The 15,246-nt window shown below is 38.7% G+C and overlaps 1 protein-coding gene and 1 long non-coding RNA gene across 4 annotated transcripts in view; one reads left to right on the top strand and one right to left on the bottom strand.

The window, feature by feature from the left end:
- Positions 1 to 2,607, bottom strand: part of GPR149 (G protein-coupled receptor 149) — a 68,403-nt gene extending 65,796 nt beyond the window's left edge. The window contains exon 1 of the mRNA XM_015072143.3: positions 1,034 to 2,607. Coding sequence (XP_014927629.3) covers positions 1,034 to 2,050 — 1,017 coding nt within the window. The 5' untranslated portion in view covers positions 2,051 to 2,607. The remainder of the gene's footprint in view (positions 1 to 1,033) is intronic.
- The window catches only part of LOC106974863 (uncharacterized), a 342,416-nt gene that overhangs the window by 75,528 nt on the left and 251,642 nt on the right, over positions 1 to 15,246 (top strand). The window lies entirely within an intron of this gene.

The raw sequence follows: 15,246 nt of genomic DNA, 5'->3' as shown, positions 1-15,246 counted from the left end.
CTCCAGGCTCCTTTCCTGCCTGAGAGTCAGAAGCTCAATTTTGGTGATGGACCACTGGGATCTCTTGGGATGAATGAGGCCCCCTGATTTACACCACAGGGCTTTGGGTGGTTTCCACTCCTGGGTGCCTGGTCTGTGCCCCTGCCACCTCAGGTCTCCTCCAGAGAAGCACAATTTACAATAGTGGGGACGCTACTGGGAAAACAGGCAGGCATCCTGAAAACCTGCATCTGGTACTCCAGATGGCCTTTGTCACATCCCTGGACCCTCACTTCACCCCACTCCCCAGCCTGCTTGTCACAGCAGGACGCCACCTTCCTGGGTCAAAACTGGGTTCCTTCCTGAAGGCTTGAACAAAAAAGCCTGTTTGCCTCCTCCATAAGAGACTCTTAAAAACTAAGAATAAACTGAGGGTTGATGGGGGATGGGAGGGAGGGGAAAGTGGGTGATGGGCATTGAGGAGGGCACCTGTTGGGATGAGCACTGGGTGTTGTATGGAAACCAATTTGACAATAAATTTCATATTAAAAAAAAAAAAGCCTATTTGGTCCGCTCTCTTCCCTCTCTACTTCTGATTGCAACTCTCCAATCTCTCTCCCTGCTGAGGATGGGCGGTGTCCTTACTAGGCAGAAATGGATTGGAGAGAAAGGGATGACAGAGGGTTGGCTGGAAAGAAAACCCTTTTACTACCTCCCTTCTTTTCTGAATATTCCCAGATATTGCTACAGGAGAAGAGAACAACACCCTTGGCCACGTTAGATCTAGGAAAACTGTCCCCCGCGCCCAAAAGTGCTCCCTGTCCTCCTCCCCAATTTTGAAAGGAGAGGCACTTAGTAGCAAAGGCTTCGAAGTCTACAAGCTCTACCGGTGAGCTGCCTTCCCCCAAGTGCGAGTCTAAACCCAGCAGATACATTTGGAAGCGGACTTAACTGTGCGTCTCTTGGGGACTCTCTCAACCGGGGACGCTATTCCCAACACGCACTCATACTGTCTGGTACACACACCCGCCCGCGTGAGAAACTGCACTTTTACCATCATGGGCAGCCAAAGGATGACTTTCGTCAGCGCTAGGATCAAAGAGAAGCGCTTCTGCGCTACGCTCACGGTGAAGCTCCTGGTGCCATAGAGAGTCCCCCGGTTCTCACGCCTGCAGGCTCCAACCACAGCGGCAGCCTCGTGTCCCGGCCCCTGCCCCAGCTGTGCCCTCGCTGGTGGACCCGGTCCAAACACAGTGTCGGAGCTGGGGGAGCATCCTCCAGAACAGCGCAGCGCAGGGCCGGGAGCATCATCTGGAGACAAGGAAAGCACTTCCCCCCGACTTGGAGGGGTCCCAGGAGTGGAAGCTCCGCGGGAAATCTGCTGGTAGTTGGCGTGGAGCCTCGGCGGCTCCTCCGAACACAGCAACTGGTGAGTGAGCGGGACAGAGAGGCCGGCGAGGAGTCCGAAGGCCGAAGTGTACACAGCGAAGAGGAGCAGCACGTAGGAACTGGAGCAGTCCGCCAGACAGCCCCACGGCGTGCGCACGAAGGTGCCCCAGCCGCACAGCGGGAGCGCCGAGAGCAGCAGACTGGCTGCCCACACGGTCAGCACCACGCCGAGCACCTGGCCAGATCTTCTGGAGGCTGCCTGGCTCCCCACAGCCCTGTGCATCGAGTAAAAGTTGTAGGAGACTAGGAGAGTCGCCTTTAAGTTGCTCGAGAGGCCCTGGCATAAATATAGTAAGGCAGAGGTGGTGCACAGAGCCTGGAAGTAATCAGGGACCTGGTTTGGCCACTGCAAAAACATGAAGATGGTCACCGACAGGACACTCATGAGATCATCCCCAGACCAGGAAGCCACAAGCATGGACACAACGGTTCTGTTGTGCGTTTTCAGCAGGGAAACTAGCGAATAAATGCTGCCTGCCAGGGCTGCAAGAGTCATTAAGCATGTCAGGCAAAACAGATAGATATTCAGAGTTCCTGGCAGATTTAAAAGGTCCGTCGAATTATGATTTTCTTTCCACAGGGTAGAGTCATTTGTTGATAAGTTACTGGAAAATCCAGACATTGTCTTTGGTCAATATTTAATTTCCCTTTCAGTGAGTCTGTAAATATTCTCAAAATAAAGCATGATTGTTAGTTGCAAATCAGATCTCATTTTCTCCTACCAAGTTTCCCTCTAGAAGTTCCCCGTCAGTCCAGCAGAAAATGATCAGGCATGTCTCCTTTAGATCTGACTCAACCCATATTTAAAAATTGAGTTCCATTTAAAAGCATCAGTAAAAAACTTTTCAACATTCCAATTAAAAACAAACCCCAAACTTCCTCCTGAAACCATCAAGTTTCTGGCATAAATGCAAAAAGCTTCTCAGGTAGATTGAAAAACAATGATGTCTGGCTCCTTTTGTGTCCTTCTTAGGGAGCAAAGCAGCTTGTAGCTTGAGGTAATCAAACTCTATTCACTTTTTAAGAGCAGTAAAGCGATGCATTTGGTTCCAGAGCTGCATTCAAAGGCAGAGAGATTATCAGGTAGGTGTCAGCTTTGCAGGTTCAGAGAGAGACACAAGCAAAACAGAGCGGGGGAGGGGGGATGGTGGGGGGTGGGGGAAGGAGAGGGAGGGAGAGAGAGAGATAGAGAAGGAAAATAAGAGAGAGACAGACACTGAGCACAGCTCCCCGTCGAACCGCTGTGTTCTTCAATCAGCCTGTGATCCTCAGAGCTGCAGGAAGGAGGAGTCAACTCCAAGCAGGAGAGAAGCAGGAACAAAAGGGAGGGGAGTTCAGTGTGTGAGCAAAATGATGTACATCTTCTTAGCCTGCCTCATTCAAAGCAAGAAACGGTGTCCTTGCTAAGCCTTCAGTTTTGGTTCTGACATATAAAACTAGCCAAAATACTCGCTCAGGCTTGATATGAATGACAAATATCATCTTTGAGAGGTCTAAGCTACTCCACTAAAGGATTGCTTCTATTCTTATCTAGACCTCTCTGATACATAATGCTTTAGAGAAAGAATAGTCTCAATGCCATTTTAAAAGAATAGGATGTACCAGCTTTTGTTTTTTAAATATATGTTGTGCTTAATAATAAGAATGTCATTATGGTCTTCATTACACTACACAAATTTTGCAGAATCTTTGGGCTTCAGGCATGTAACTATTTTCTGTCAATGTCATCCAGTAAGCAAGCTGCCATTTGAATAAATGTTCTCTAGTTGTTAAAGTCAGATGATATTATATAGGGTCTAAAAGGAGATTACCCCCACAAAAACATTCTTAACGGGTGTATTGAGGGTGTCACATACAATAATTGCACCTCTGAATTCATTTAAAAAATCGTCAGCTTTGCAAGATGAGTGGCTCAGCAAAGAAGTAACTGGCAACAGTAGTTCTGTTACCAGAGTCGAGTACTTAATTAAGCCTGACAACTGAAACGACCAGACCCACAAATCAAAGGCACAAACAAGGCCTTATTGGGGCTACAGCTTCAGCTGAAGGGTGACACATCACCAGCAGAGAGTAGTTAAGGCTGGCCTCCCAACATGGGAGAGGCCCTGCTTATATAAAGTTCCCGTTCCAGTTTCCACTAGTCCAGTATGCTAAGAGGAAAAAGGGAAAGAAGAAAGGCTTGGTCCTGTTCAGTTGGAGGAGACTCACCTTGATTGGTTGATATTGGCAGGCAACTCAGGCAGTCAGTCCATTGGTGCTTTTTGGAGCCCGGGTCCTCTGTTTTAACTCTGGCTTGTATATGGCGCTGCATCCCAGTTTTGCTCTTGTAAAAGAAGCAGTTTAACAATAACAGCCAATAGAAAGTGCCCCAAGTGAATAATGTTTTTCACTTAAGGCTTGTTCCCATGGTCTCTAACTGTCTCACTTCTGGTCAGGCATTTCCCAGGATGCTTGAGGGTAGCATTCCTCCTCAACTCAGCCTCATGAGCTGAGGGTGCCTTTCCTCACAGTGCTGGGGTCTGAATGAAAGCAGGGAAGAGAAAGTAGAAAGTTATATGATAATGAACTAAGTGAATGGAAATGGTAATAGAACTCTGATCATTCCTTTCATTTTCGTGGTAACTGAAGCTATATTTTGAACATGAATCTGCTCATGTGGAAAGTGATTGTGTTAGTCATTGCCATCCATACCCTTCAGTAAACACAGTAGGCACTTTGCTTATGACATGTTGTTTTATTTCCCCTTCACTCAGCAAATGGAAACAAAACCCACCTGTTACAGCTATAGCTCAGCACTCCATTTCTCCCTACCGATAGTAATAGACCTTGCAGCACAGCGTGGGTAAAGAAGAGTCTGAGGATAAATTCATTTTCAAATAGTGTTGCTTCAGAAAGCACAACATGATAAACACGACTTTCTTTTTAAAATCATTTTCAAAGTTCTGTGGTATACTTTTCTGTCTCTTTTCTCAGACCTATTCTTTCCTCCTCTAAGCAAAAATATTATTTTTCAATATGGAATTTAATCCTGGATTTTCAATTGAGTTGGATGATAAGTATCACACTGTTAAAATACAAAGAGTAGAAATTGAGAGTAGCTGTGGCAATACCATTGGAGGCCTGGAGACATTTCCTCTATCATTAACATCATTTTTGGGTTTTCCATTCAATGTAAATTTAGAAAAGAGACACCTAAGCACCTTGTTGCCCTGGTCTTTAGGATATGACAGAAGAGGCAAGAAGGTTGGAACACTTCCATAGGTTGTGGTAGAATTGCAGCCATTAGGGAGCTAGAAGGGATATCTGTATTTGAACTTCAGACTCTGCTATTGCTGGCTGTGTAATCTTGGGCAAAAATTGTTATACTTTCTCTTCTGTTTCTGTGTCTGTTTCCAAATCTGTAAAATAAGGGGGCTTGTCTGGAGTATTTTTAGGCCCTTTCAAGTTCTAAAATGAGATGATACAATTTTAAAATCAGGTTAACTTTATCATAATTCTCTGCCTACTTCACAATAATCAATAGTGTCATAATAGAAAAGGGAAAGCCTGTAAGACCTGATGCTTGGGTTCTCCATGCTTGCTCTGCCCCTGCTATGATGGGATGGAGGCCCTTATCAGTATGAAGATTCTATAAAATTCAAGCAGCCTGGAATGTTGCACCTACTGAAGGATCCTGGCTGCCCTGGAGATCTGAGTGAACCTACATAAGCTTTGTATGGATGGGAAGTAAAATTTATTTTGTAAGTCACTCATTTTTGGTGTTGAGTTTTACTGGGTGGTAACCTAGCTCATCCTAATATGGTTAGGTATACCATTGCCCCCACACAGTCAGTAAGTGGTAGAGCCAGTTTTAAAAATCATAATCTGGCTCTGCATTCTGAATCACAACCGACATATATTTTCCAATTATTTCCTCTTAGCACCTCATGCTTGGAAACACTTCCAATGGATGTTGATTATCATAAATTTGTTTCTCAGAAAGAATGTTTGAAATGTTTTATTTTCCACAATGTTTTATATTTCAAAAACATTTTTCAAAATGTTAATTTATAAACAACCTTTTACCAAGGTATATGTTTTATAATACATATATTATATATATATGGATATGTTACATATCTATACACATATATTTTAGATATGAGTTTCTTGAAAGTAGTAATTAGCCATAATCTGAGCCATAATCTCATTTTCTTTACAATATCCTCTTGATCTTAAAAAAAAAATAAATCACTCTAAATGCTTTTCAAATAACCAGTATAACTTTTAGTAGACTAGGAAGAAAGATTTCCAAGAGACCTCTTTGTGCCTTAAAAAAATTTACTCAGTTCCTGTGAGTGAGCCTCGTTCCTCTGTCTCACAATAAAACCTTATGTCTTCAATTAGTTAAAATCCAGTCTTCAAATCATTTAATAATATAAATTTATATTGATTTACATAGAAATTATGATTATATCAGACCAGATGAAGTGAAGCAGTAGTCCACTGCTGCTTTGGTTACTTTAAAACGTATACTGAATATAGCATTACAGCCTAGGAAACAACCTGCAGAGAATTACATGGCAGTAATTTCATTAGGTTTTTAGTTTATGAAGTCCTTGATGTAATGATACCTTTGCAAAGCACTGAAGGCAATTCATTTCTGTAAAAGTCTGTATTATTTATATCTGAAAATCCTGAAAGAGTAGAAAACAGCATAAAAAATTCTTGCTGAATAAGGCAAAGTAACATCCTTTGCTATATAGGGCTTTAGCAATAAAAAAGTAACCACGGGACCAAATGGAAACATTTAGCTTTGTTTTATGATAATTAAAAAAAAAGCGTTATAAAGTTAATCATGAAGGTATAATTTTTTTTTTTTTGTTTCTAGAAATATAGTGTTATGCAGGCAAAATATTTTAGAGGACTGGCCCAGCTTAAAACTCTTAGTAACTTATTATCAAAACTCAAACGAAAGACCTCATAAATTATCCAGTATATGTACAATACATATAATATACAAATAAAATCTAAATTATATAAATGTAATAAATATATAAATTTATTATGTATATATATAATTATATAAAAAGTATATAAAATACATGCATACTTTGCTTTAGCTGATGGTTTTCCAAAAAAGTGACTAGCAATTTGGCATCATAGGAGAGCCCTAATGCTGTGATTTATTTTCTTCTTTTTCAATATCTTATCAGAAACCTACAATGTTTAATATAGTCTAATAATTATGAATAAGGGCATAATTTAACATGGCTCGAAGTCAAAGACTAAGTTCATGAATTTAATCTTTAGCAACCTGCTAAATATCCTGTCAACCCAAAAATGCCCCTCTATATTTTGGGGGGTTGTTTCAAAGGTCTCTCAAATGGGAGATTCCATTATTTTTTAAAACCTATTCCCTGGATGAGACAAAATTTGGAAGTATGTACATATACAGTTAATATATGTAATACGTTAATGTAGATTAGCTACAGAAAGAAATAAGATTTGTCATTATGGGTCACTGCTTACTCAGTTTTTACTCATTTTGGGCAAGGACCTTGACTAGGATAGTTATGTAAGGTCCACCTAGCTATATAATAAAGATGGTATCTGGAGGAGAGTTTTTATGTAAAACTGTGTGAAGCTATTGAATGGATTGAAAATAACAGTGCACTCTGTAGATAAAAATATAAATAATATTTGACTACTCTAAACACAATGGTAAACTATAAACTTTCGTTCATTTATTCCACATCTATTTGAATGTCTGAAGGTCAGTCAGATAGTGTGCATTAGTGGTAAACAGAACATTATGTTTTCTGTCCTTGTGAAGCTTATGATCCAGTCATTTTTCATACTATCTTCTCTCTTAAAGTCCCCTCTGATTAACCTTTCATCCAGGGGATTCAATACAATAAATATTGGATGCTTAGGATTAGAATGTCCTTCTGCACAACAAATTGAACAAGCCTTACATTAGAAATGAGGTAATGCAGGGGGACCCCTGTAGCTTATTTTCCCAAGGTCCATTTAAACTACAAATAGTTTCAATTTTAGTATTTCAAGGATAGAACAATATCCTGAGCTAAGTACTATCACTATAAGTGATATACAAAGGAATTCTGATACTAATTTTTAGTTTCTTTTCAGTAGGGACCTGATGAAAATTCGTAAGTAGCTATGAGATTAGTTCTTGGTTCTAGTCTGGTCCAGATTTCTTTTCATCTTGCAGAGTCCCTGTTATGCTAGTCCTCAATTATTATGTGACCGCCCCTTCCCCTCCCTGCCACCATCATTCCTGTTCCACATCCGCGTGTGCTGGGACATTGCTTCCTTAAGTAAAGCCTTTCTTAGTGTTTTCAGAAACTTTACATCTATAAATGCTAAAGGTTTGCTTTAAGTACCCAAACTTCATCGACCATGTTCTTAAAGATGGTTTCTCTTTCCAGTCCTTTGTGAGATAAATGCCACTCATTTCCCTAGGAATGGCTTCTCTGTGTTCAGTGCTCTGGCTTTGCTTTCTTACCCGAGCAGTCTGCCCTATAGGAGCATCATCATCTTGCCTTGAGGTGATATGTGGGGCATGGTAATAGGAAATATGTTTTATCTCCTGTCTTTTGGCAGGAAGTGTACTTATTGAGGTCCCTTACTTCATTAAGTAAAGGGAATGACTTAGAAATATTTCTTGGTTTATTTTAGAGGTTGGCAAACTACGGTCTGTCTTTATGAGTACACTTTTAAGGGAACATAGCAACACCCACTCATTTAAGTCTTTTTATGGTTACTTTCAAGCTACAACAACAGAGTTGAACCCTGAGTAATTGTGGCAGAGACTGTGCAATCAACAAAGCCAAAAATACTTATTATCTGGCCTTTAAAAAAAATTGTTGAGCCTTGGGTTATCTAAAAGAGGAGCATGTTAATGCAAAGTGATCTCAAATTGATAAAATGTTTGGGTCATTTGTGAGAGTCAGCACATCCACATCTTATGTATTCTAACATATATAAGAATATGTATTATATAATTAATTTTATATTAATATGTAAATACATTTATATGTAATTAATAATAATGTCAATAACATCAATAACAATGTCTAACATTTATTTTAGTTCTTATAATGTGCTGGACAGTCTTCAAAGTTATTTACACGTATTAACTAATTTCACAATTCTATGATGTAAATATTAGTTTTAGCCCCATTTTCCAGACAAAGGAACTGAGGCACAAGAATAAATAACCCATCTAAAGTCACACTGCTGTTAAGTGAAGGGATTCGTTTTTGAACCCATGTAATCCAGAGACAGAACCCTGGCTTATAGAAGAGGCAGATTGTATGTGCTTTATTTTTCTGCCCTATTCTCTAGATGTCTTGCCTTTGCAAACATCCTGTGAGCTTCAATAAATCAGAGGGATTGCTGGGGAAGAGAATGTCCTGAGGCAACACACATTTCTGAGGTCCTAACTCAGTAAATAGAATGATGCAGATGGCCACCCATTGTTTCTTTTCATTTAGTATCATTGAACTCCAAGGGTTTTAAAGAAATTATCTCAGTAGCTCTTACTTCCCCAAGGAGTAGCGAAGCTTTATCCAAACTCTACAGCTGACAAGTTAGAGCATGCAAGCAAAATCACATGCTCAAGATGATACTATGATTCAGTGACTAAAGTAAAAATGGACCTTCCTTCTTTTCCTCATTTGTTACTTATTCACAAGGGCAAAGGTGTCTGGATTTTGTTCTGAGAAATACCCCAGGTTTTGGGGTGTGTTTGAATGGCAATTTTATTTATGTATGAAGAACTTATAAAATCTTGAATGAAAGAAAGACATGGTAATGGCTTAGAACTAATAGTCCTATAATGGTGAAAGTGATACCAATTCTCTGGTCACTGTGGTAGAGAAGCTGGAATCCAAAAACCTAGATGTGATTTCTCTCTCTCTTCCTTCCTTCCTTCCTTCCTTCCTTCCTTCCTTCCTTCCTTCCTTCCTTCCTTCCTTCCTTCCTTCCTTCCTTCCTCTTTCTCTTCTCTTCTCTTCTCTTCTCTTCTCTTCTCTTCTCTTCTCTTCTCTTCTCTTCTCTTCTCTTCTTTTCTTTTCTTTTCTTTTCTTTCATGTTTATTTATTTTTGAGATAGAGAGCACCAGCAGGGAAGGGGTAGAGAGAGAGGGGACAGAGGATCTGAAGCCAGATCCGCGTGAGCCAGGGGCCAGCCCAGGGCTCAAGCTCACTAGCTGTGAGATCATGACCTGAGCCAAAGTCAGAGGCTCAACTGCTCAACCGACTGAGCCACCCAGGTGCTCCACCTGGATGTGATTTCTAACTCTCATCAGGCTTGCTTTGAATCCTTCAACAAGCCACTTAATCTTGTCTATAGCTCAGCTCCTCTATCTTCATAGACAGGATAATAATATCTATCCTGAAGAACTTTAAGAGCTCAGATGAAAAGCATCATAACAGCTTAGAATAAATAATGGTGAGTTTCTGGTATGCTTATCTTCATAACTGACCATTATCTTCAAAACATCATCAGCCTGGGTTCTCTGGTAGATAACAATAAAGGGGAAACAGTTATGATGAGGAAACAGTTATCTCCTTCCTTTCCTTCCATGTCCAATACATAATCAGAACCACAAAGTCACTGTACACATTATGCCATTTCTCATTTGACGCTCAAATTAAAATGTGCAATGAAAAGAAGGAAGAGAAGAGGAGTGTGTGGGGGAGAATTATAGTAGACCTGTGGTATCTAGGCTGATACATTTTGGTACTGGTGGTGGCAGGTATTGGGGTTGGAGGAATATGGCCTGCCTAGCAAGGTCAGGGGTAAGAGATACAAACTGATAAACACAGATTGTATATTTTAATATTGATTTGTCCAGGAAGGATTTTTTTAATGTTTATTTATTTTTGAGAGAGAATGTGAGCAGGGAAGGAAGGCAGAGAATCCAAAGCAGGCTCTGCACTGTCAGCACAGAGCCTAGCATGGGTCAAACTCACGAACCGCAAGAGCATGACCTGAGCCAAAGTCAGATGCTTAATTGACTGAGCCACCCAGCTGCTCCTGTTCCAGAAAGGATTTGAGATGAAAGCCATTAAGTGAGACTCGAAAATGGGTTAAATATAGATACAAAGTGATGACAACAAAACCCCCAAATAAAACAAAACAATGCTCTCGCTATGCAGAAGTTAATTCCTATTATCAGTTTCATGTGTACATACAAATGGAATCTATATACATATGTGATCATACTTACATCTTTTGTGTTTTTTTTTTTTTTATGGATCAGACTACAATGGAGATCACTTCATATCAGCATTTCATTCCTATTATATAGCTGTTTTGTATTTGACTATGTGAATGAATTATACTTTATTTATACTTTATTTAATTAGTTACTTAAAAAAAAAGTTGTAAGGGGCACCTGGGTGGCTCAGTTGGTTAAGCGTCTGACTTAGGCTTAGTTCAAGCCCTGAGTTGGGCTCTGTGCTGACAGCTCAGAGCCTGGAGCCTGCTTTGGATTCTGTGTCTCTCTCTCTCTCTGCCCTACCCCCACTTGCACTCTGTTTCTCTCTCTCAAAAATAAATAAACATTTAAAAAAATTTTTAAAAAGTTGTAAGGGTTTTTTTTCTGATTGTTTTGCTCTGAAAAGTAATATTGAATGAGCATCCTTGTACATATATCAAAGCATTTTTTTATAAGTACATATCCAAGGTAAATTCCATATATTAGAATTGCTGAGCCAAAGTCACTTTAAATTTTGACAGATTTGACTATGTGCCTACCAACAAGTTGCACCAATAGCAATAGCATAAACTCAAACATTATTAAGACTGCCTGTTTTTCTCACATTTTCACGAGTACTGAACATTTTGAAAATTTTTAATTTTTCATCAGTCTACCAGGTTAAAAAAATATGGATTTATAAGTGCCTGTTGTGTGTGAAGGGAAAAAGTTTATATGTTCAGATATTTATTCTGAATTTGTCAGTTACATTTTGATCTTGTTTATGATTCATTTTTATTTTTTAAAAAGATTGTAATTTATTTAGGCTATTGCACTTGAGAGAGCATTCATTAATGGGAAACCACTCAAAGAAAAAGGGGGGCCTGGGTTGTATAGAGGCAAGTGAACAAAGGAACTACCGATAAAGTTGGAGGTGGGTCTTATCTGGAAAAATGCCAGAACATGGTTGTCCTTTGTATTTAGTGATTTCCAGAACATAAAGGGTGGGAATCTCTCAACCATTACTGTTCTCTTGGAGCCAATGGCTCAGATAAAGTTCAACATAGTCATACTCCCCTTTTATTCAAAATAAATTTGGTCACTGAACAACTTCGAGATCATCAAAATCTTCATGAGTGGGGACAAGCAGGATCTAAGAAATAGTATCTCAAGGGCACTTGTTAATCTACTTATGTTTTTTTTTAAGAAGTTTTTACTTTTTTAAAAATATTTGTTTATTTTTGAGAGAGACACAGCATGAACAGGCAAAAGGAGAGAGAGATAGAGAGAGAGGGAGGGAAAGAATCCCAAGCAGACTCCACACTGTCAGCACAGAGTCTGACACAGGGCTCCATCCCACAAACCACGAGATCATAACCTGAGCCAAAGTCAGACACTCAACTGACTGAGCCACTCAAGCACCCCAAGAAGTTTTTACTTTTAAGGCAAATTATTAATATTTTCATTTGTGTCACACAAAATACTTCACATCAAAAGCATACAGTAAATTCTGTCATTTTTTGTACTAATATGGAAGCACTTTTTGCATTTACATTTTTACTTGTTGAATATATTTGGTTTGAGAATTTAGAAGAGAATTTAGAAAAGGATTTTGCTTGGTTTTTATTTCCCAGGTATCTATCCAGTTGCTCCAACATATTTTATATAACCTATCTTTTCACAACTGATTTGATATGGCACCTTTAGCATATAGGTATAATAGTTTCCCATTGAAATAATGCCTATTTCTAATTCTCCTTTCACAGATAATTTTCTGTTGATTTCTTTCCAATGAAATAATATTTTTACATAAATTCCGTTGGACTATAATATGCATAAGAAAAATGTGCAAGTGATAAATGTACAAATCAATAAATTTTCACAAAGTGAGCTCACCTGTGTAAATAGTACTTAGGTGAAGAAATACTTTACCAAAATGTCAGAAGCCCTCTGTGCCCCTTCCAGTTACCATTCTCCCCAACCCCAAGAGTAACCAATGTCCTGACTTTTCGTCTGTAATTATAAACTAGTTTTCCTTGGAAATGTAAAGTATGCACTTTTGTGTGTCTACCTTCATTTGCTCAGCATGATGTTTGTGAGATTCATCCATGTTTTTTAATATAGTATTTCTTTCTCTTTGGTATATAAATTCCAAATTTATGAATATCCCACAATTTATCAATTCCACCAGAGATGGACATTTGTGTTGTTGTCAGTTCAGAGTTATTACAAGCAAATGCTTGTAGATTTTACCCTACTTGCAAGCTAATAAGTTCGCTTGCTGCAGTTTCATGACAAAATACAGGGGATTTCTGGTTCAGGAATAAAGAATTTTACTACAGCAATAGCAATAGAATATCGGTATTTTCTTGTGCCAATTTCCCAAGCCCAACTTTCCTCTGGGTAACACGCAGAAGGCCAGATGACCACCTGTACACAAGTGGAGATTGGTTTGCAGAAGAGAAACCCTTAACTAGCTTAGGGAATACAAATAGTTTATCATGAGCAGTAAGCATACCTGCCCTTCACTCTTGAGGGAGACACTATTTTTTCTTCCAAGGCTGTAAGCAAACTTGCCTTTTACTTTGGAAACACATCACTGAAAAGAGAATCTAGAAAGACAGTCAGTTCTCTGTTTGTAAGACATGTAGAAACATGAGATATGCATGGATAATTATCTCCCAATAAGAACAGAACAAGTATACCCACTATTACCATTACTGTTGCACATATTGATGGGGGTCCTAACCAATGTTATGAGGAAAAAAATACAAACGATTTTGGAAGGGATGAAAGTTAAGGAAGAAAACTAGCATTATGTGCAAACGATAATGATCATAAACCTAGGAAACAAAAGAACTTACAGACAAATTATTACAACTAAAAAGAGAATTTGTTGGGCAAAAGATTAATTTTTAAAAATCAGTAGCAGCAATAACCAACTAGAAAATGTAATAAAATACTTATTTTCATAATTTCAGCCCTTGAAGCAGTAAAAATCATGAAATGTCTGAAGAATTAATTTAACCATGAACACTCAAGCCCTACTTGGGAAAAACCTTAAAACTTTAACAAAAGGTCTAAGAAGATGACTTAAATAAATGAAAAGATATTCCATGATTCTGGATAATGTGACTTAGTATTACAGTGATAGGAATTCTTTCTAAATTTATCTGCATATTCAAAGCATTTCCAATCAAAAACCTAGTTGAAGTTTTTTGAGGAACTCAATAAACAACTTAAAATTTATTTGGAAGAATAGAAGTTCATTAATAGCCAAATTAGTGTTATAAGAGCAAAATAATACATGCAATGAAGCCCTTGTTCTAAAGGTGGCATGATATTAGCACAAGAACACATGAACTAACAATGCAACAGAACAGTGAGTTCAGAGACAGGCCTGTGCATTTCTGACAACATATATTACAAACATATCACCATGAAGCTATAGAGTAGGTGATGGCTTCCTTAATGGAGAAAAATAAAAGTGGACCCTAACCATGTACCATGTATGAAGGTGATTTTGGATGAATGAGAGACTTAAATGTAAAAGGCAAACTATTAAGATCTTTTGTAATCCAGAGAAGTGAAGGTCTACTAATTAAAACTGAAAACATACAAATCAAAAAGGAAAAATATTGTTGAAGCTTTTTACATCAAAATTAAGAATTAAATATTTCTGCTAAAAACCAAATACCGTGGACAAGGCTGGTAGAGAGATTACAAAAGGAAAGAATATTTTTATGATTGCTAAAACCAAAGAAAAACAAAAGATGATTAATGTCTATCAAACGTAATAGCTTCAGGGTTCCTGGATAGCTGGCTCAGCCAATTGAGTGTCTAACTCTTGGTTTCGGTTCAGGTCATGATCTCAGGGTTGTGGGATGGATCCCCATGTTTCTGTCTTTCTGTCTCTCTGTCTCTCTCTCTCTGTCAGGGCACCTGGGTGGCTCAGTCGGTTATGGTCTGACTCTTGATTTTGGCTCAGGTCACGATCTCAGGAATTGTGAAATTGAGCCCCACATCAAGCCTTGCTCTGAGCTCTGAACACGGAGACTGCTTAAGATTCTCTCTTTCTTCCTCTGTCCCTCTCCCCCACTCACATGTGCTCTGTCTCTCAAAATAAATAAATAAACTTCAAAAAAAAAAAAAGATCCTCTTTCTGTCTCTCTCTCTCTCTCTCCCCCTGCCTCTCCCTCTGCGCCTCTACCTTGCTTGCTCTCTCTTTCTAAAATAAAAATTAAAAAAAAAAATAATAGCTTCATCTGTAACTGGCTTATTTCACTTAGCATAATATCCTTAAGATTCATTTGTATTGTCACATATTGGAGAATTTCCTTCTTTTGTAAAGGCTGAATAATATCCTCTTGTATGTATAGATCACATTTTCTTTATCTACTCATCTACAAATGCACATTTAGGTTGTTTCCACATCTTAGCTGTCACGAATAGGGCTTCAATGAACAAAGACATGCAAATATCTCTTCAAAATGACTGACAGTACTGTATAGGACACTTGAACAAATTAAGAGAGTAGATCTCATGTTAAGTGTTCTTACAACAATAAAAGAAGAGAAGAGAAGAGAAAAAAAAGAAAAGAAATAGCTCTA

The sequence above is a fragment of the Acinonyx jubatus genome, chromosome C2 (assembly GCF_027475565.1).
Source record: "Acinonyx jubatus isolate Ajub_Pintada_27869175 chromosome C2, VMU_Ajub_asm_v1.0, whole genome shotgun sequence".
Classification (NCBI taxonomy): domain Eukaryota; kingdom Metazoa; phylum Chordata; class Mammalia; order Carnivora; family Felidae; genus Acinonyx; species Acinonyx jubatus.
The sequence above is the reverse complement of the archived record's forward strand: the minus strand, read 5'-3'. Positions and strand labels throughout refer to the sequence as shown.